This window comes from Larimichthys crocea, chromosome I (genome assembly GCF_000972845.2).
Source record: "Larimichthys crocea isolate SSNF chromosome I, L_crocea_2.0, whole genome shotgun sequence".
NCBI classification, from domain to species: Eukaryota; Metazoa; Chordata; class Actinopteri; family Sciaenidae; genus Larimichthys; species Larimichthys crocea.
In genome coordinates this window covers 36,399,289-36,421,054 of record NC_040011.1, presented here as the reverse complement: position 1 = coordinate 36,421,054, position 21,766 = coordinate 36,399,289, and the positions used below count along the sequence as shown (strand labels likewise).

The window sequence follows — 21,766 nt, the reverse complement described above, 5'->3', positions numbered from 1 at the left end:
GAATGAACATTTATTTATATTTTTTGAATTATTAAAACATTTAATATTGTTGTATAAATATAATATATAATATATTTAATTATATATGTGTATGTGTGTGGTGTATTAAGTGTATATGCAGGTTTTATTTTGTTTTGTTTTTTTTGTAATACAAGGTCAGGGATCAAATCAAATCAAATCAATTTTATTTGTATAGCCCAAAGTCACAAAGTACATTTGCCTCAGAGGGCTTTACAATATGTACAGGTCCTTAGACCCTCGGTTCGAGTGAGGAAAACCTTGCCCACAAAAAACCCTTTAACAGGGAAAAAAGGTGGAAGAAACCTCAGGAAGAGCCACAAAGGAGGGATCCCTCTCCCAGGACGGAGTGTGTGTGTTATAGTTTAAAACATAACGAAATAAAACAACTGCACACTTTAATTAAAATGCTTTATCTATTTATTGATTGATGGTGCCCATTTCTCTATAGAACATACAGTATAAAATACAATCAGAGTTAATGATATAAATCAAACCCTCTCTGAAGCCCCCTATAAAATAAAAATCAGATAAATACAGAATATTATCATTATTATAAAAAAAAAATGTCTATGGAAATGCTTCACCCTATGACACGAGGGAGTATAAAGAAATCACATTTAAAAAAAAAAATTCAACAATGAGTTGACTTTGGAAAATGCAATTCTGTTACACAGAATCGACGTATAATATTATTTTTTTAAATTAAAATGAACTAACATGGAGCCAAAATATATTATATATAAGTAGTTAGATCGAGGAACTTCCTCCTGGTAGTTTTTGCTAAAAATATTGGGTTAATGTTATGGTTTAAGGCACTGTGATGGTATAAATGTGCAAAAAAACATACAATATTGAGATTTTCAAAAATCAGAGGACTCTCTGCAACAAAACAGTTAAATTCATTCATTTCCCCATAATGCAAAGAGAGGTAAGAAGGCCCCAAAAGACATAAGAAATTCATAAAACAGGAAGAGAATTAATAACTTCACTCATGATTGTGTACATTCATAATGCACATTTGGTCCCCATATTGCACAACTGTAAACACTTCAATGTACCATATCGATGTTTTTCTGCTCTGCCTGTTGTATGTGTTTGGCTCAACTCGAGATAAGACAAAAGGCACAGCATGACACTTTGGATGTGTGAATGTTGGTTTCATAGATTGTTCCGCGAGACCTTAATGGCACTGGCACTTCCTCAGCAGTGTATTGGTCGGACTTCACATTTCTCTTTAATTGTACCGTATACCCCCCTTTTTCATTTGTTATTTTCTCTCTCATACCCACTCAACTGCATACTTACACACACACATTCACACACCCCTACTTTACCCCAACCATATCACACATACACAAGTACTCACACACATGCACACGCAAACATATTTAACGTTCAATTGTACAATTGCACTGTAAATCTATGAGCCTCCTTTCTCTTCTCCTGGGTGTTTTGAACTGTAGTTATTCCACAGTCACAGACTTGGCCAAGTTTCTGGGAAAGTCAACCTGCAAAAAGAGAAAGCAGTTTGTAAGCAAATGACCTGTGATTATGACTGTGGCTGTACTGTTCATATTTTTAACACTTACATTGTCATTTATTTAGGTTTATGTCACCTAAAGTGCATTCACATACACGCTAAAACAAACATACACCAAGCTAAGAAGAATGTGGATAAAAATGGTGATACAGAGGCAGGCAATGATGGAATTCATTGATCCGTAAATAACTGACAGGTTCTTGCCTTTATGATAAGAAATGTTAGTGGTGGAATACCAAACGCATACACTCTGTAAACTATGTAAAGACATCCATCCAAATTAGTGACAGAGATGTCTTTTAAGGCAAATGTAAAAGCACACACACACACACACACACACACACATATATATATATATATATATTATATATTATATATATATATATATAATATATTATATATATGTGTGTGTGTGTGGTACTATACACACACACACAACACACACACACACACACCACACACACACACACACCACACGCACACACACACACACACACACAATATACATATAAAACCAAGCCTTTCCAAAATTACTGCACACACACATATACAGATACACATCTAGATTTAACAACCGCTGTACATTAATAATCAATTCTCTGCAGATTAAATATAGCCTTGCTGAGCCTTGTGATGCATGTCATGTTGCTGAAATTATACTTTTATAAGGATAATTATTGTTGAATTAAAAACACACTGAGCTATACAGCATGTTGTACTGCCCAGTGCAGTAGCATGACAGTAAAATAACATTACATTACTTAGCTGGTGCTTTTATCCAAAGCAGCCTACATCCACCACGTGGATACAGCCTAAGAATGGCAAGGATCTTCATCAAATAAGCTGAACTACTTCAAGTGCTAATATGCAACAATATCAACTACATATGCAAATGGATGTACCTGAAAAATAGTAAATGATACAAGCACAAGGTGTTTTAGAATATATGTGCATTCAAATTTTGGTATAGATAAATAAATATTGTTCATTTCATAGCATAATATTCATTATGATGATGATTATAACATATTTACTGGCCTTTTCAAAATCACATGATAAAAACGTGAATTAATGTCAGTTACAGTGATAATAGTAGTAATAATGTTTTTCAGTAAAACCTGACCAATGACATTTACAGTATTTAGACGTGACACTTTATTTCAATGAGATGATTTTGTCCTGATAAGATTACATGACAGATAATGATCTAATGTTTCATGGTCTGTATAATCAAATTCATTTCTGGGAATCAGATCAGTAATCAAATTAGCAGACAAAATGTCTTGCACATCTCTTTTAGGTTTTTGGTAGATAAAAAGCACTTAAATACTTTATTATTTAGAACAAATGCTGAAGTAAAAATACTTGTAGTGAAAAAGACCGTTTTATATAGAGAAGTTGCACAGATAGCTTGTGTGTGTGTGGACTGCTTACATCAAATCCTCGCAGAACGGCCAAGTGGAAGGACATGAGCTGCAGGGGGATGACACTGAGGATGCCCTGCAGGCAGTCCACAATATGTGGCAACTCGATGGTCTGGTAGGCGTTCTTAGTCATCTCAGGGTCGTCCTGGCAACAAATGATGATGGGCCGCCCCTGATGGAGAGAGCAACAAGCAAGAGCATTAACATTAGTCAGCCAGTCGGTTCATCTTGTTACATTTGTTGCAGTCAGACTGTGACATTTGTGTGAAAGTGAATGCATCCAGGTGTATGTTTCAATGCATGCAGGTCTATTACATGTAGATGATGGTTTTCCATGACTTACTGATCTGGCAGTGACTTGTTGCAGAGCGTTCTGGCATTTTGTGTAGCAGCCGTCTCTCATGATGATCATGATGACTGGCATGTCTTTGTCTATAAGTGCCAGAGGACCATGCTTCAGCTCCCCAGCCAGGATGCCCTCTGAGTGCATGTAAGTGATCTCCTTGATTTTCTGCATTGGAATAATGAGAATAGAGCTAGCTCAGCATGATGATGACATAACACATAGAGCACGAGAGAAATTACAACTTTTACATCATCTGATGTTTCTACTTTCTTATTCTAGGAGATGTGAATTGCAGATTTTTTGAGTGTGAAATTCTCCACTCACCAGTGCCCCCTCTAGGCAAGTCGCATAGTTGAAACCTCTTCCCATGACCAGAAGAGACCTTTGCTGATAAAGTTCGTTTGCGATAGCTTTGATCTTCTCATCCAGACTCAACACCTTCTTTATCAGCTCTGGGAGAGTAAAAGGATGAGTGATGTGGAGATGGAGGTAAGTAACAGTGAGAATATGCGTGCATATTTTTTAAACAAAAGCATTCATTTGTCAGTGGCATTTAAAAGAATGCTGTGTGCTCATACTGAGACTCCAGAGACTGTGTTTGTGATTTACTCTAGTTTGTTCTACTGACCTGGTAGCACCTTGAGGTCATTGATGATTTCCAGTCTTCTCGTCTGCAGGGAGAGCCTGTCCTCACTCATCATTAGGGCAAACATGATGAGGGCCACAAACTGACTGGTGTAGGCCTGAATCACACGCACAAGAAACACTCATATAACCCAAAGGTGTGCTGAGCAGGGAATCTAGCAAATGACACAGTGCTGTGTCATCGTGTAGCGTTTAAATAGACAAATTTTATCATGAAATTTAATTATGTTGCTAATACTTACGAATCATGAAAAGCATGCCAATTCTGAAAAGATGTTAGATAAATATGTATAATATACGGCATGAACTATACCTTTGTGCTAGCCACTCCTATCTCAGGCCCAGCATTGACGTGAACTCCACAGTCTGTTTCTCTACCGATGGAGCTGCCCACAGTGTTGGTTATACCAACTGTCAGAGCACCATTGTTCTTGCAGTAGCGTAACGCCATCAAGGTGTCTGCTGTCTCTCCTGAGGGAGCAGAGGAAATGAAAAGACGTGCTTAGTGTGCAGAATTACAGCACAATAAAGCCACTGTTGTGAGGGGGAAAATAAATGGGTAATGATACTGCCAACAGGCTTCCCACAGGACCTGACGACATGAAGCAAATTTCACTTTAAAGCCAATTTCATGGTCACAATTGTCTTAGGAACAAAATACTAAACCAGTGACTGTAAGGACAGGGTTTTTATGATGTTTTCACCTGACTGACTGATGAAGAAGCAAACGTCATCTCTGAAAACAGGCGTGTTGCGGTCCAGGAAGTCACTTGCCAGCTCCACCATGACAGGCAGCTCTGTCAGCTCCTCGAGGATCTGTCTGGTCTGAAAATAAAAAAAATCACAAACACTAAGTTCATGTTTTGAACTTATACTAATGACTGACCTATGACTGTCTTTCTCATGAAATGATCACCATCCCAATTTTTTAAAATTTTGTTTTACTCACAGCCACTGCAGCGTGGAAGCTAGTGCCACAGCCGATCAGGATTAACCGTTTGCAACGCTTGATTTCTTTCAGGTGGTCCTTCAGTCCGCCGAGAACCACTGAAATAAAAGGAAACAGAAGACAAATACATTAGTTAACCAGTATACTGCCGCTGTTTCCTATGATAAGTCCTCATAGGGAATACATGTCAATCATCAATAGCTGCACACATTTTAAACAAATTTACTCAAGGAGTGCCTTGTTATTTTGCATACAAATAAACCTTAATGCCATGTCCTGAATTACTTCCTGCTAATGCTCATTCAAGGTGTTCAGGTGTTTATATAACATATATATAATAAAAGGCAGGACATCCTGTAAGACGAGTAGTCACCTGTGTTGGAGTCAAAACATATCCGGCCTCTCATTGTGTTGACTACTGACTCTGGCTGCTCAAAGATCTCCTTCTGCATGAAGGAATCAAAGTTACCTGCAAAGGGATGAGGATAAATGTAGATTAGATTTATTGGTCAATGCTACCTATGACATATGATAAAGACTGACAGAAAACAGACACGATATGGTCTGTGTTGTAATACACTGACAGACAGCAGTAGTGTGTTTTCACGTTCAGCCAGCAGAGGGCGAGCAGGTATAAGCTACAGACTAGACTTGATTGGCGTCACAACATGCATTCATACAGTCTGTTCACAGTGTATTCAGTGCTGTGTTGTTGATCTGTTATATGTTTTAACAATTTCCCTTTAAACTGAACTACTCGTCTGTAATCAAATTAAATAATGCATCGTTCTCATTTTCACTTTATTATCTGACCTTTCATGATCTGTTGCAACTCCATCTGCAGGGTCTGGATTGCTCTCACTGGATCCTCACCAGCCCGCCTGTTCACCCTGTGGATGGACAGTTTCCCACCGATCACCACTGCAATGTCGTCATCTTCCATGTACAGCACCTTGTTGGTGTGCTCAATGATGGCACTGTGGGTACAGAAAAGATTGATACATGTGATTAAATATCAAATATGCTATTCACTAGTCTGATGTCTACAAAGGGAACTGTGAGTTGCATTATTCATGTAACCCAAATGACTTGTATACTGGATTCACCACAAAACACAGATACAGTGTATCTCACCTGGCGTCAGAGGCAAAGTAATACTCCACAGCCCTTCCATCCCCCACAGAGTTATGGCTGTTCTTCTCCTGGACTCCATCCTTGAAGTGAGCTACAGGGTCAAAGGTCAGAGGTCAGGGGTCAGAAGTCGCGCAGTGACTTTGAGCGACTAAAGCAATCAAGATGTGCTCATCACTTGAATTCTTTTCTTTCCAGATGTAGTCAAGTCACTGCTGTTTAAATCAAGTTTGCCTTGTCATGAAATTCTGGTGAATGTTCTACCTCTGACCAAACCTTCATGATTCAGCGTAGCGGTTACAACAAGACAGAGCATGTGTATGCATGCATAAACTTTTACACTGATTTATCAATGAAGCGGTTGAATGTTGTTTGTAACAAGATCTGATGCATATCTCTTTATACTAACCCATTCAAGGGTGTAAAAGTTTTTTTCAAATTCTTTTAGCAGCAGCAAAATCTAATTTTAAAGGTTTCTTCCAGATTACTTTAAGTGAATAAGTACTTACTCTTATTAAGTCATCTTGCTAAAATATTTTATGTATTGTTTAAACAATATAGCAGGCGTGTAGTATAAAAAGAGAGGGTCAAAGAAAAACAGGATTTTTTTTTTTAGCCCTTTAAACAACACACCCTGTTTGGCTCCAAACAACCTAACTCTGCTTTGGTCTTTGGACTGGTCTCACTTGAGCCATTAAGAACCATAAATTTTATGTAAACAGATAAGAGAGTGAAGCCACACTCTCTTATCTGTATCTGCACAGAGAAGACGAAGAAGCAAAAAAAAAGGGTAGGGTGTTGCTCACAATAAATGATCATAACTCTCGGTTAAGTTAATTAAAAGGTATATCTGTCCGATTATAAGAGATATTTTCTCTTGTACACTCTCAAGCTCTGTCTCTTTACCTCTGAACGTGAGGACTGAGGATCAAATTCATTTCCAAAGGACGACTAACCTCTAAAACTCCACACGGAAATCCCGCAAATGGCTTTTGATTATTGCAATAAATAACTGAAATACAAAACATCTTGTATTACTTCTACAGTTAGCCTAGAGCATCACTTTGACTGAGTCAATGTGGATATGTTACAGTACATCTGAAAAAAATCAATATGCTTATAGAAATATTACACTGTAATCCAAGAAGAAGGGAAAAGTGAGAATATGCTGCCTTGGTGGGATACGTGTTTTAAAGCATCTGTAGATGCTATTTTCTGCATATCTTGCTGAAACAGAAACCTATAGCACATTGAAGTGATCCATGAAAGGACCAAAATGAATTTATCTTAACTAACAAGTACACATGGTTTAAGAGCTCCATTGTTGTTCCAAAAACTATTAAAAACACTTGAATGAGCCACACTGGTGCACTTGTTCGCACATGTTCCTTCATTACGATGAACGCAGGCACTGTAGTTTATTTTGAGTTGATCCCATATACACAGTCCTGCTACTGTAAATACTCACCAACACAGGATATCTGTGGCTAAAAATAGCCCCAACAAATATTTACTCCTGGGTTTTCTACAAAAAACAAAACTAAAGTGCCCAGCTGTTTTAGGAAATGAATCTTTTTCTTACTTCAAAGTATATATCCATGACCTATTTTCAAGATTTCCAGCTCGAGTAGGAATGAATGAGTTTGTGGCCAAGAGCCAACAGACAGACTGCAGAAGTCAGACAGTGTTAAGAGATGCAGTAATGCAGTTGTTGAGTTAGCTCTTTGCCTGCTTTACCTTTGATAAAGATGTGTTTAAAAGTGGTTTTACAACATGTGGAAATATATTTCCACACAGAAATCTAGTTTTTAAGCGGTAATGAAATAGAGTTGCGCAATGGAGTATTTCATAAATTCCCATTCAGGCAGTCAGTCTGATCAAAATGGTCCATTTTCATATAAACAAGCAGCTTTAAAGTCAAAATCCCTTTGATTATTGGAGTTTGCAGCTCAGAAACACAGATACCGTAGATCATTTAATGTGCTGTTAAATTCAGAATACTCACTCAGGTGTATAGCTCCTACATTTAGTTAGTTTGCCCATGCTTTGTGGATATGTGTACAACACGGTATATCTGGGTGTGAGTGTGCATTTATGCAGAGATTTAGGGTGCAGTGTAAGTGGATAATGGCAGAGACAGAGAGGAACAGAGCTCACCACTGTTGTACTGGATGGGGATGTTTTCAGTCGACAGCTCGTGCTCGCTTCGCACACCAATGAGCAATGGACTTCCTCTCCTGCCGGGACAAGAATGAAGGGGAGGAAAAGAGGGAGAGAGAAAGAGGGAGAGAAAGTGTGGGTGAGGTTGGAGACAGGAGAGGATTAGGCACATAACAATGTCAGATACACACACTCTCACATGGTGCTTTTTCACTGTTGAGGTCACCTGACATCCTATCCTACTGTGTTATTCCAAACAAAACATAACTTTCCTGACTTGCTCCCAGGCCTCTTCTCACAATAGTTTCATATCACTCTTTCACAAAATCATGGCACTGAGTTTGTCCCTGTGCAGACAGGAGCTCAGACATCCTCCCACTTATTCCAATCCTCCTCTAAACTGCGTAATCTTGAACATTACACAGGTAAATCAGTTGGTCCACACCCCTCTAGGATTTGCTCACAGATCCTGGAGGGAGTCACTGCTTCCTTGTTGGCCTCTGATATCATGTGGGCTTCTCTTATTGGTTGTGGATACAGAAAGGTGTAAGGACACTAACCTTTAAATAGAAACACACAATCTTGTGACACAGACAAAACCTCTTCATGGAAAGTTATTATGACACCCTCTGTTGAGAAACTGTGTCCAAAAGGCCTCTCCTTATTTCTTTTCTTTCTCTGTGTGGATACATCTTTTCTCTCTGCTTAGCCTTCTCTCTAGGGCTCGGCTACACTGACGTAAGACTGCTGAAGGATGTGAGGCTTGAAAAGGGAGGCTTGCAAACAGAAACATGTGGTCGCTATCCATTACAATATTTGCCCTGAGGGAGGGAGGGACGCAAAGCAAAGGGATGTCAAAAAAGTAATGAAGTGAAAGAGAGAGTGCCGGAAAGAAAGACAATGGAAGAACAATGATTAAAAGACAGTAAGTGAAGCTGAGAAAAAAATAAAAGTCCTGGCGGGAGGTTGATCTGTCCTGGGAGACAATGCAATTCAACATATTATATTATATATACAAATGACTTTAGTGACTTTAGGAGTGGGTGCCAGAAAGCAGCCTTGCTAACAATGCCACTGCCAGGAAACATGTAAGATTAAATCATAAGTAAATGCCTTCTTATCTTCATTGTGCTTCTGCCCTCCTCCTTTTCTCCTCTCTTACTCTCCTTTTACCCAGTCCATGATAGTTTATTGAACCAGGAAAGGCGTAAAATAAAATAAAATCATGAGAAGTGATTACCGAGGAGTCTTTCTTGCTGGGGCCTTTCCCAGAGACGAAACAGGAAACTCTCTAGTCTCTCCGTTAATGAGTCACAGAGAAGCCAACGTAGGGCCAAAAGCCCAGAGGCCCGGGAGGGAGAGGGGGAACCTGAATTCAACCTCTGCTCTGCTCCCCTCTATGCCTGGGTGTTAAGACGCAGATAGGACTGACGCATGCAGGCGGACAGGAATTTACACACATCAGCGCATGCGCTTGAATAATAGCACAATTGCCTTTTTATCATAAGCAAGGCATGTCACGTGAAAAGGGTGACTGAATCAAAAGAGTCTCCTTAAAATCCTATTTGTGATTGCTTCACAGTGGTAATAGCCGGGATGACTCATTCCCAGTGAGTCTGCTTCACCGCACATATGTGTGTGTGTGTGTGTGTGTGTGCCCATGTGTGTGCACTAACCTAGTGGCCACAGCCTCTCCAGGGAAGTGACGGCTTTTAAACACCAGAGCGAAGGCCCCCTCCTGAGATAGAAAGAAGCAGGGGAAACACTGAGTTTACATTACCTTGATGAAAGGCTGAAATGATGATGTAGACTGTGAGAGGTGAGGAGGAGAAACTTTATGAAATGTAGAACTGAAAGCGTCGAGTGAATCCTGTATTGCTGGAAAGTATGTATGCGCTTTAAGAGAAACATTTTCTGAACACAAACAAATGTTTCTTCTGGCCCTGTGGGGTTTGGCAGTTGTGGTGGGGGTGTGGGTGAGTGCTGGGAAGTAGAGGAGTAGAAGAGGGGGTGTTGTAGAGAAATAAGACCTCTATTGTATAACATCAGCTGTGTTTCGAAAGCACTGACTGCAATGCTGCCTGTGGTGGTTAGAAACAGAACTGGCTATGAGTGTGTTTGTGTGTGGTGTTGAAAGTGGGGGGGATATGCATGGAGGAGGAGGCGAGTGGAGGGTGTCATGGTCGTAAGGCGGTTTAGTGGGTTTAACTATCTGGTTCCCATTACTTCAAACTCCAAAATGGCTGCTTTTTGCCTCCTCTGTTCTTCTGAGGAGAAAGCCAAAAGTGTGAAGCTCTGTAGCAGGAACGTCATACAATGGAAAAGACAGGCTTGCTCAATCTCAGCTGAAAAAACATGTTTCTACGAGTGATGATGTCACCTGTGATGCTGCTGGGTGGTTGCTATAGAGTTTTGTTTTTGTGATGGTGTACAAAGTTTTAATTCGAGCAGTTTCGCCCATTGCAGAATGAGCAAATGAATGTGTGTGCGTGTGTGTGTGTATGACCACTCAATGACACATTTTATGGCGCTAAGCTACATGATGTTACACTTTATGGTTACCAGGAAGCTGGTTATAAAAGTTTCCATCCCTTAACATAGAGCCGAAATTAAAAATAAAAGCCAATAAACTGTGGTGCGTCATCAACAGAAGAAAGAAATAAAAGCAGAAAAACGTGTAAAATTATTACAAAACAAAAACATTTGCATGCAAACACAAGCTGTGCTACTGTAAAGTGGGGTCGGTGTGTTTTTGTATCATGGCAGCAGACAGTGCAGGGCACATGGGCTGCTGTGTGTGAGCTACTCACCAGCTGCTGAATGACTCTCTCTACCACGGTGGAGAAGGTGACGTTGTCAGTCTCTCGGTTGTCATAAACATATTTGATCAATTTGGGGATCACCTCTGTGTCTGTCTCTGACTCAAACTCATATCCTTTGGTGATCTGAGAAAAGTACAAGATGCAGTTTGTATTAATAGAAACATAAATGCCCAGATGTTATGTTGTCAGTCATCTGAATCTTTTATTCAGGTTGTGTCTTTTCGGGTGCTTAAGCTTTGTGACAAAGCGTTTACTACATGCTGTAAAAACTGGCAGGGCTGCAAAAATATGAAACTGTAGCCAAGAACCTTGGACAGAAACAAAGGTTGTAAGTTAACCATCTGTATGCTGCAGATGAAAGAATTAGGAAATACAACAAACTACAACTTTTAGCTAATCATCTATTTATTATTAATCCTATCAGTCTGATATCTTTGCTTTGTGTAAACAACTACCTATGTAATTAAATGAAAATGTCCTGCATTGACCAGACAAGCTCTTTGGTGCTTTATCTGCTAAAGTGCTGATATAACACACGAACAACACAGTTGAACAGCAGACTTCAGTAGTGTTGTCAGCCAAAAGTTGTGCTATTTTAACTAAAAACTATCTCCTACTACAAGATCCTTCCTTCATTTTATATCCACGTGTCTTGCAGAGTGGTAACATGAAAGTACATGAAACATGAAAATGTGGCAATATGTCACCTCTTAAACACAGATACAGTATCAGTGAATACTGTTTCTCAATAGATAGTTATAATGCTGGCAGCTGATATGATAAAACAAAACTTTTTTTTTTTTTACTCCTCATACATGCTACTAATGATTTCTATCTTACAACAAAGTTTGCAGGCCATTTGCTTGTAGTGGTTACCTATGGAGTAGACAGGCAAAACAGGCTGTACATACTACTTATTATAGAACAGGGTGTGCAGGAAGATTGTTTAGTACTTGTTTGTAGAGACATTCCTGCAATAAGGTGACATACCAGGTACTCCTTCAGCTCTTTGTAGTTGGTGATGATGCCATTGTGGATAACAACAAACTCTGAAAAAAAGCAGAAAAAGTGGACATATTAGCCAAAAGATCTAAAGCAGGTCAAACTAATCAACTAGTCTTAGTGGAGTTGTAATAAAACCACCTGTATGTTCTCTCTTATGTTCATTTGGATTCATACTCTAATGGCATTTAGGGCATGTTAATAATAATAAGATGGTACGTTTTACCCTTTATCTGGGCTAACAAACACTCCTCCACTCTCCGAGGCTCACTTACAGAAGTCCATAGCTGAAGATGGCCTGGCATTATTTTTGGGCCTGTAATGTCAGAGTATGAGTTCACTGTAATCATGCTCCAGCTGTACATGGCTGGACAGAGGAGAGGCCTCTGTCCTTTTTCTCCCTGGCAACCCTTTCTCTCCACATTAAAGAGTCATGGATTAAGCATACTGGTAAGGAGATTTCAGATGAGTTATGGGTGAAAGGGATAGCGAGGATCAAAGCATGTTCTATCAATGCTAGACTTCAACACATTTAGTTAAAACCAGCTCACTGGCTGCACTTTTCAAAGACCAAACTGGACAGAATATATCTGTCTCTGGTACCTGTGACTAGTCAGATGGCATGTTTTGAATTTTTTCTCGCCTTCATATTGGGCCTTCCTCAACCTCACTTTGTCTTGGTTTCATGGACTCTCAATCCACTTGTGGTCATTTCAGTCACTGTACTGACTGACATGCATATGTGTATTTTTCTGTGAGCTGGCAGTTTTATTTTGCTCTACCCTGTCATGTCTATGTGTTTGTTTTTGTTCTTGTTTTGTAAAATGACACCTGAATCAGTCATTAATATTGACATTCTTATAGTAGTTTTACATAGATTTATGTAAGCATGCATGAAAGTACATTTGTACATATTACCATTATCCTTGTCAGAGCGATGAGGGTGGCTGTTAAGAGCGCTTGGCTCTCCGTGTGTGGCCCAGCGAGTGTGAGCGATGCCAAAGTGTGTGCACAGCTCCTCATCCAGGTCCAGCGAGTCTTTCTCTGAACAAGAAAAATACCATAATGGTAAAACATTATAGTGACTGATGATTTAATGCAATGTGAGATATATCATGAATTCCTGTTGCATACTTCACACATTAGTCACATTAGTTCCCAATAATTATATATAATTATTACTTTACTGGCATGAATAATTAATAATTAATGCAGCACAAGATGTTCAACCAGCTAAACGGACAATAGGACTATATAACAATATATCAAAATCAAAATACTGAGCGACAAACATTAGAAACTAAGTCCTACATAGAAAATCTGTCATGAATAATACGAATTAAATGTGCATAAACTCACCGTATAGCTCCTCGTCCAAAGCCTTGACCTTCCCCTTCTTCTTGATCAAACAGATGGTGCTGCCATTGATGTCAGTGGTCGTCTTGCTGGGGCCATCCACGGCGACACCTGCAAACAGACAGGAAGAGAACAAAATAGATTATTTTACAGTGAGGTGTAAGCCCTTCACCTTAAATATGAAGAGGTGAGATGTTAGTATGGGAGGTTTTGCTATTGTGGGTGTATGTCTGCTTGTATGTGTGGACATCAATTGTGTGACTTCAGCTTGATCAAATAGGATGGGAAACCACAAGGTGCGTGTGTGTGTGTGTGTGTGTGGACTTAATTAAATGTCAAGGTGACAGGATGTTGACTTAAGTTTGAGTTGACGTTTTTTTTAAGATGCAGTGGTAGCTAAGATACTTTACTACAAGCAACATGTCTGTAAGATTAAAGGTGTGTGCATGATAACCAGTATTATGAGTGATGGGTGTTAGTTGCCATACAGTACAAGTTTCTCTTCATTCAATTCAAGAGCATTTTAATTATGTGTTTAAAATGTATGCCAAGAACTACAAGAATTATGACTAAAGTTGTTTTAAAAAATCAGGTTTTTTTTTGACTCCTTAAAGTACTACTCCAACAGTATTTACTGGCTGTTGGTTAAACGTGATTCATGTGTGTATTTATTTCAGGGCTGATTACAGTGATTTAACTCTAGATCATTAAATGTATTACATTAAATTAAATTAAAACTCTCTTAATGTTTTTAATGCCGTCCAGCATTACCTTGATCTATGTATTTTTGAGGCCATGACGCACTGGTGTTGCCAAGGAGAACTATAAGCTTTTGTGCAAGGTGTGTGTCTATGTGTGTGTGTGTGTGTGTGTGTGTGTGTGTGTGTGTGTGTGTGTGTGTGTGTGTGGCAACTCTGTGAAGCTGAGTGCCTTACCTGCTGAATCATACCCTCTGTACTCTAGTCTCTGCAGTCCCTTCACCAGCGTCTCAAATATCTCCTTTCTGGTGCGAGGCACTTGGTAATTCAGGTAGGCAAAGATCCCTTTTAGAGGAGGCGAAAGAGAAACAGAACTTGAATCCTCTGAGGTGCTCAAACCTTGTTGGACGTGTTTACACAACTGCAGAGAGCACAGTGGCATCGTATAAACTAAGTATTATTACATTATTGTTTAGGGATGATATAATTTAAACAAACATTCATTTCACGTTCTGGTTCACTGATAGATGATTGAGGAAGAACATGGCTGATCAATGAGGTAAAGCTGTATTACGTTTATCCTCTATAATCTTCATCTAACACTAATATATTTGAGAAGGACAAGAACTCCCAAGGGGCTTGGGAAGAAAACAGAAATAGCATTTCATTACATTTAATAGGAGTTACCCATCTGTTGCATCCTAACTCTTAAATTAAATTAAAGTAACTGTGAATGTAGTTTGCGGTTTCTGTGCATGTTGTCCTCAAATGCCTGTATGTGTGCGCTGTGTGTGTGTGTGTGCGTGCAGGAATGTTCGGGGCAGCACTGCTCCCCACAGCCACACAGCTGGCCATTGACGGGCGCACATTGCGCGCAGTGTTGGATCAGCCAGGTAGGCAGGCTGTTGTACACTCCCCACTGCCCTGGCCTCTTCCTTAAAGACACTAGGAGAGGCCGAACTACTATTAAATATTTACTCTCGGCTTTGAACTTTACTGTTCCAGATGGGACACGTGAGGCTGTCAAAGGGTGTGATATAGGCACTGGTTCAGCTTGTGGTAGTTTTGGCTGTTGGACGTGAGTCGTTTTATGAAAGCGTGACAGTAATTTGCATAATCATTTTCTTGTATACGGGTATGGCTCCTCTGTCCTGTCGTCTACACCACTGAGTGAAAATACTGACACGTAGCAGTTTAAAGCTCCGTGCATCCACACAGATAGAAAAAAAACAGAGACGTTTATCCGACTGTTGCGTTTCAGAATAAAGATTTTCATTATCACTAAAACCAGAACAAGATCAGAACAAAAACGTATGTGATATTATATGACAAAGTTATATGATATTATAAGTGCCTCCTGGCTGTATCGCTAAGGTTAGGCGCATGACATCGTTGTTAATGCGTTGGACACCCGAAGGATCCCGTGCGTAATGCGCGCAATTCATCTCAACTGATTTTAAAAAAGACATAAACTCCATTAAAAAAAAAGCAAACTTACCACACATGGTTCAAGCTTTGTCGTCCTTGTTGGATACCTCACTGTGAGAAAATGACTTGTAGTTTCCCGGTTGGACTGATGCTTCTGCCTCTGTCGTTCTAAAACCAGAGCGACTGCACACTCCCACTATTCATTTAAATTGTGTTTCGTGGGAGGCGGCCCCACCCCCTTCTGACCTGTCAGCACACCGTCCCGCTGACAGGTATCTCCGCTTCTTTTCGTATTCTTTTCGTTATTTGTCAAAGTCATCAATAACACACGTGTATGTTTGTGTCTTGTGACATGTATGTATCAACCATTGTCTTTCTTTCGTCCTTTATTTGCTCATGGTTTGGTCCTTACTTATCTGCGTCAACATGAATTGTTTTCACTAATCTTCAAGCTGTGAATGAAGAATCAGGCTGTAAATGGCACAAATCCTGTGCCATGTGTTTGTTATTTTAATCATGAGGGAGAAAATGAAGGTGTAACTGCACACGCAGTTTCTTTGGATCCCACTTCATCGTTCACTGGAACTATTGTGTAAACTGATTATGAGTCATGTATGACGATCAACAGTAATGAATCTCCCTGCACATAATGTTAAGGAAATACATGTAACATTTTATTTATTTACACGAACAATCTATATAAATTATGTTGTACTGCCCAAGAATGGGTAAGTAATTACTGTGAAATGACTGAGCAACAAAGAAGGTTTTAAATATGTCAGTTGTGCAACATTTTACTACAGGAAAATGCAATAACAAAGCATTTGTTCTTGTCAGTTCAGATTCCTGAATAATTGCCTGAGTTACCCAGCGTACATCACCCTGTCTGACAACCCTGTACTTTGCATGGTTCACCTCACACACAGATATCTGTAGTGACTCAAAATGGGGTGATAGACCTTAAGAAGTGAAAAAGGTTTAGGTCGTGAAGTTTGTCTTTGATTCGGCTACTTATTATTTTCAAGTTACTCAGTGGGTTCCTAATTTTCCATCACTCATAATTCACAACAAGTGTTTGCTACCTTTGTCAGGAGGAGCTGCTCAATTCTGTGGAACATTCAAGGAACTAATGCCAAATTACCCTTTTGTCTTTATTTCACAAAGGATTTTGCAGATGCATTGGAGGGTTACAACTCCTTGCACTGGTACAAGAGTTGTTATGGATTGTGTGGAATAAAAACAAATAAAGAAAACCCTTCACATAGTTCTACTCCTATTATGAGCTGATGGCAAACAGAAGTTAGAGCAACAAAGAAGTACAGGAAGTGGTAACTTGGACATATTTACTTCACCTCTTTTGTCCTTTCTGATACTGATTGCTTCCTTATCACCTCTGAATATTTTGAGGACTCTGTAACATTTAGTACTTTAGTACCTTTAGTACCAAGTGTGCAATTGAAAGCTATTGATGTTTAGATAAAACTATAATTCTATTGTAGACCCCTCCTAAAGGAGTACCAGGTAGGCAGTTTAATAGTCCCAGGTATCAAATCATATAACAGGTCAAAGGGGTAGATAAGTTCTAACAATTTAAACTTAGATTACATAAACATTTAACAGAAATTACAAAACTATTAATATCACAAATGACTGGACAAAGTAGATTATTATTATTATCATTATTATTATTAATTTATTTCAAAGTTATCAAACCAAAAGAAAAACTGGAACAGCTTTCCGGCTCTTATGTCATGCACCTTCTGTAACTTTTCAACCATATCACTTTGATTACTGCTACTCCTTCTGTTTTTCCCTGTGCGAAGGTCTTACCACAGCTCAGATCTAATGCCAGGAATCATTAATGATATCAACAAACTGACTTGTATAGGGTTATAATGATTTATTGCATAGGCATGTGCATGCAGTAGATAGATACTGAGGGAGATTAAATCCTTGTATAAACTGACCTAATAATCTAAACTACATTGGCGCTATGGTTGGCATATTTAAATCAGAAAAACAGACATCGGTGAGAGAGTCAGAGACAGTGTTTATCTTAGTTTCTGCTTGTATCTAAGCTGAATGGGTATCAACAGACATTGAGTGGAGAGAAGGATGCAGCCAGTCAGACAGTTTGTAGGGAGGAAGAACCAGAATCAGAGTACTACAAAATGGGCAATCGTGTGTTTATTCGGACCACATCATGTCTACTAACTGTCCATGTCTCCATTTGAGCAATGTGTTTGAATCTTGCCAAGTCACACGCCTCACCTCAGTTTGTCCAAACCACATCAGCCCATATATGAACATGATGAAGAACATTTTGCTACTGACCTATTGAGAGTGTGTGGAGAAGTATTATTTGTCTTGAAACCTTTCCCAGCTCCACACCTAGGAAATGCTAAAGAAAACTCCATACACTAAATGCTTATTATGGTACCAGTATTACTGTGTTTTTGCATATACGTATGTTCTCATGTCTTTCCATGTGTTAAGGATATGATTTGCTATCTTTTCTTTTTGTGTGTGGGATGTGCGTAAGTAAAACCAGTGACAGATGCCGAAGAACTGCATTCCACTCCTGGATTAAAGGATTATTAAGTATAATTACCTGTGTGCCGTTACTTCGTTATCCAATGAGATCCACCCCAAAGATCAAAGGTTCCTTAATTACTACAGTGATATAAAATGATGGGCAAACAGCGAGGTTTTGCCACAGTTAATCAAGAAATTCCAGGGAGTTTCAGCACTTTGATTCATCTTTAGTTCCAGCTTTTGAGACTTTGACCTTTCACTTGTGTTGTCTCTAGATCGTTAGGTTTGGATTTTTACTTGAATTTGATGAATTCATTCTCTTTAATAGTTATGTAGCCATTATGCTATCATGTCACAATAACACAATGTCAGAAATATTTGTGAGGATACACCCAGATAAAGTGGGCTGAGTGTGGGTGAGCCCACTTCTGACAACCACACGACATTACATAAAAAGAAATTAATCTATGCATCAATTCTCCAATAAAACAATCTACTATTAAGTATAAAAAATTGCAGGTATAACCTGAATGAAAGGATATTTAAAGTTAATACATGGGCGGGTTTGTGAACTGTGAATGAAATGATAAAAAACTGCTTTGTAGCCAAGACATGCCAATAAATGGGGATGGAGACTTCTTTATCTTTGGATCCCATGAGTATCAATTACAGCCTGAATGACATCATCACATAGATTATAAAATGTTATGTACTCTGGTCAATTGCACAACATTTATCTATTATAGCACCGTATCCAAGAAATGAGCCACTCACACTTCTGTTTCATTTTCAAGCACGTTCTCACACACACACACGCATATTGAAGTATTTTTTCCCCCTTGAAGCATTAGACAGCAGCAGCTTTCTGAGTGTATGAATGTTCAAGGTCTGAGCGCATCAACCGGATGTGTCTCTGTGAGTCGAGCACCTCCAGCTGACTGTTCAGACCAGACTAGTTGTAGGGGGATCTCCCCTTCCACATCTGCTTCATGTTAGGGCCTGGCAGCCAATACAGAAGGGCCCAACAATACACTTTGCTTCTCTCTCTTTCTCTCAGTGGGGGATGGCAGGAGAATGCCTGATGAACAGCACAGAGACACACAGCCTGATGGCCAGGGGTTGGACACTGACTTGTAGAAAACAGGTAACATTTTTTTGGTATAGTATATCTAATGGTGTGTTTTCCAAAAGCACAATATTCATATAAAAGAGCAAAAACACACCCAAAAACTATACAAAACAGTGTTATCTTATTTGGAATGGATGACCTTAAATAGAGTATGTTAGCTTTTTTTCACATCAGGAGCTGGCACCTCGGTTTTGTTTTCTTCTGTTTGTCATTGACAGTAGTTTTTTTTTTTCTGCTGGATACAGAAGTTAATCTTTTGGGAGCTTCAGATCAGCAGGAAAGAGACAGAGAACAAGATATGATGTTGCCTTCTAGTATTTTGTTTTGCATATGTCCTGACCAGGAGAGCTTTGAATTCATATATATATATATATAAGATTTAGTCTGAAACACACATTTTCTATAGGGCGCCCTTGGGATGTTCTACAAGAGGTCATGTTCGCAGTCTCTGAGGTACAGCAGTTTGTTATTGCGTAACACAGGCATACTGATTTCATTTGTGTGTGACCTACATCTGCGTTACTTACTGTAACACTGTAACCGCATCCCCAAGTAATGGCTTTGATTTATGTTTACTTTCACAAGATACAGTACCTGAAGGCAGCCATCAGCTTTACTCAGTTTGGCGTGTTCACCTCCGGGCCAGCTCACTGTGAATCAGTCCCAGATGTGGCTCTGGAGTCAGATGGCGTAGCATACGACACAGTGAGTCCCACCCAGCAGCAAACGTCAACGAGGGACCCCCCTTCAATTCCCTCGTCATGTTTTATCACCAGCTATATGAGTGAATAATTAGATTTTCTTCGAAAAAACACCACATTAGTCATTGTTCTGGCCGGTGACGCTTACACATGCAAGTTGGGAGTTTAATGGATAAGAGATACTGCATATGAAGCTATAAACAAAATGTAATTGCAGTAATAAAGTATTGTCTGTCTCTTGTATTATTATCTTCACACAGAAAACAGATGAAATAGAAATGATGATATAGGAAACAAACAAGAAACACATGCTTCATCTAACAGGCGTGTTCAAAAGCATCAATAGTTATCTGACGTTCTGTAATGTGCATTTGAATTTATGCAGTCGAGAGCTGGCAAAAGGATTTCTCTTCGTATTTCTGAAGGCACTCTGACATAAAGTGCTTACCACTCCTACATGTAACAGATGAAAGTTCACACAATCTTCCTGACCTTTTTACAGAGCACATTTAGTCTTCAGTAAACATAGTATCTCTAATGCTCACAAACCTGGGTCACTGGAGCAAGCCGATCTTAAAAATATGTAGTGGTTTCCTTGTAAACTGGAAGCCGCATTGTTTCCAGTTATGTGCCTGCATCTTGGTTTCGTCAGACTGGTACACTGAGTTGTGTCATAGGGGTGTGGGATTAAAATAGTCTGTGGAATAAATGTCACTGTTTCAAAGTTGGTTAGGAAAGGAATTTGGATAGACCCCTTTTTTTTTCCAAAATATAGATGAGTAAGTGTGTCGTGTCCGGTTGCAGATGAGTTGTTTGTTTTGGTGGTAGTGGTGGTCACTCTGGTAGGGTGGTGCTTGCCATGGCATTCCTGTGAGTGGCTGCATGATTTGTGCGGGATCACAACAGAGGTGGGGGCAGGGACCTCGAGAAGGGGCGTGGGTATACAATCACGTCATGTCGACCCAGAGAGAGAGAGAGAGAGAGAGCCATCTGTATTATGTCATGGCTGTCGGGGGACTCCACCCTTCCACCCCTCTGCTTCCCCATTTCCCTGTTTCTCTCCCTCTCAGACTCCCCCACCCATTATGTCTTATCCCTTTGCTGTGGGTGTTTTTGGTTCAGCCTCGTAACCTAGTTGTTTATGTGCCATGCTGAATGTTTCTAACAGAAATGTGACCCAAGACTGAATATCTCCATCTGCCTTCATCCAAAAAGTACAGCACTATCTCCTTCCTGTCTTTCATCTCCTGTCGGTCTATCCATTACTTCATTTGCCATCAATGACTGTCTTCTTCTTTTACTTCTTGGTGAACTGAGTCTCATGATCCGATTACCTAAAAAGAACCGAACTTCCCATCACTAGTCTGCACTTGCCTGTCTCATTTGATGTTCACCTATCGCTCCTGTAGCACCACCTGAAAACCAGACGTAGCCACTCGATGGCCTGTAATTAAGTAAATGAGTGCTCCCTTTACAAGTTCCAGTCAATTTGGGAATAAATGAAAGTCAAAGTTTAAAGATGATGAGAAGGTGAAACAAGGTGTAGCCTTAAAATAGAGGCCTTGATTCTGTTAGAACTACGGCACCAAATCTAAATGAAGATTCACTATTAACTTGTGCTCTCTGTGTCTGCATCGTGGCATTTTTCTGAAAGTATGAAAACAAGTAAACAGACACACCCTGTAATAAATCTACCATAACCACACACAAACACACAATAAACAGAGCATCAGACAATAACAGTTGAGAACTTTAACAGTACAGCTGTAAACTCATCCAGTTCATGGTGGGGCCTCAGGGTGGGGACTCTATTGTTTCTACCTTTTGACTCACTTGCTTTCATGTGGAGTGAGGAGAAGTGTAGTTAATAATGTAGCCC

The 21,766-nt window shown here is 39.6% G+C and overlaps 1 protein-coding gene across 1 annotated transcript; it reads right to left on the bottom strand.

Annotated features, from left to right (window-relative positions):
- Window positions 1–420: 420 nt before the first annotated feature.
- Window positions 421–15,772, bottom strand: gfpt2 (glutamine-fructose-6-phosphate transaminase 2). The gene is made up of 19 exons (XM_027286223.1): window positions 15,593–15,772; window positions 14,332–14,439; window positions 13,400–13,507; window positions 12,959–13,084; window positions 12,029–12,087; window positions 11,027–11,161; window positions 9,893–9,954; window positions 8,214–8,293; window positions 6,060–6,150; window positions 5,739–5,902; window positions 5,299–5,394; window positions 4,926–5,023; window positions 4,681–4,801; window positions 4,290–4,447; window positions 3,960–4,074; window positions 3,656–3,783; window positions 3,329–3,496; window positions 2,996–3,157; window positions 421–1,529 (listed from the first exon to the last, which is right to left on the bottom strand). The coding sequence occupies exons 1-19, from the start codon at window positions 15,597–15,599 to the stop codon at window positions 1,485–1,487; spliced, it is 2,031 nt and encodes a 676-aa protein (XP_027142024.1). The 5' UTR covers window positions 15,600–15,772; the 3' UTR covers window positions 421–1,484.
- Between the last annotated feature and the right edge of the window lie 5,994 nt (window positions 15,773–21,766).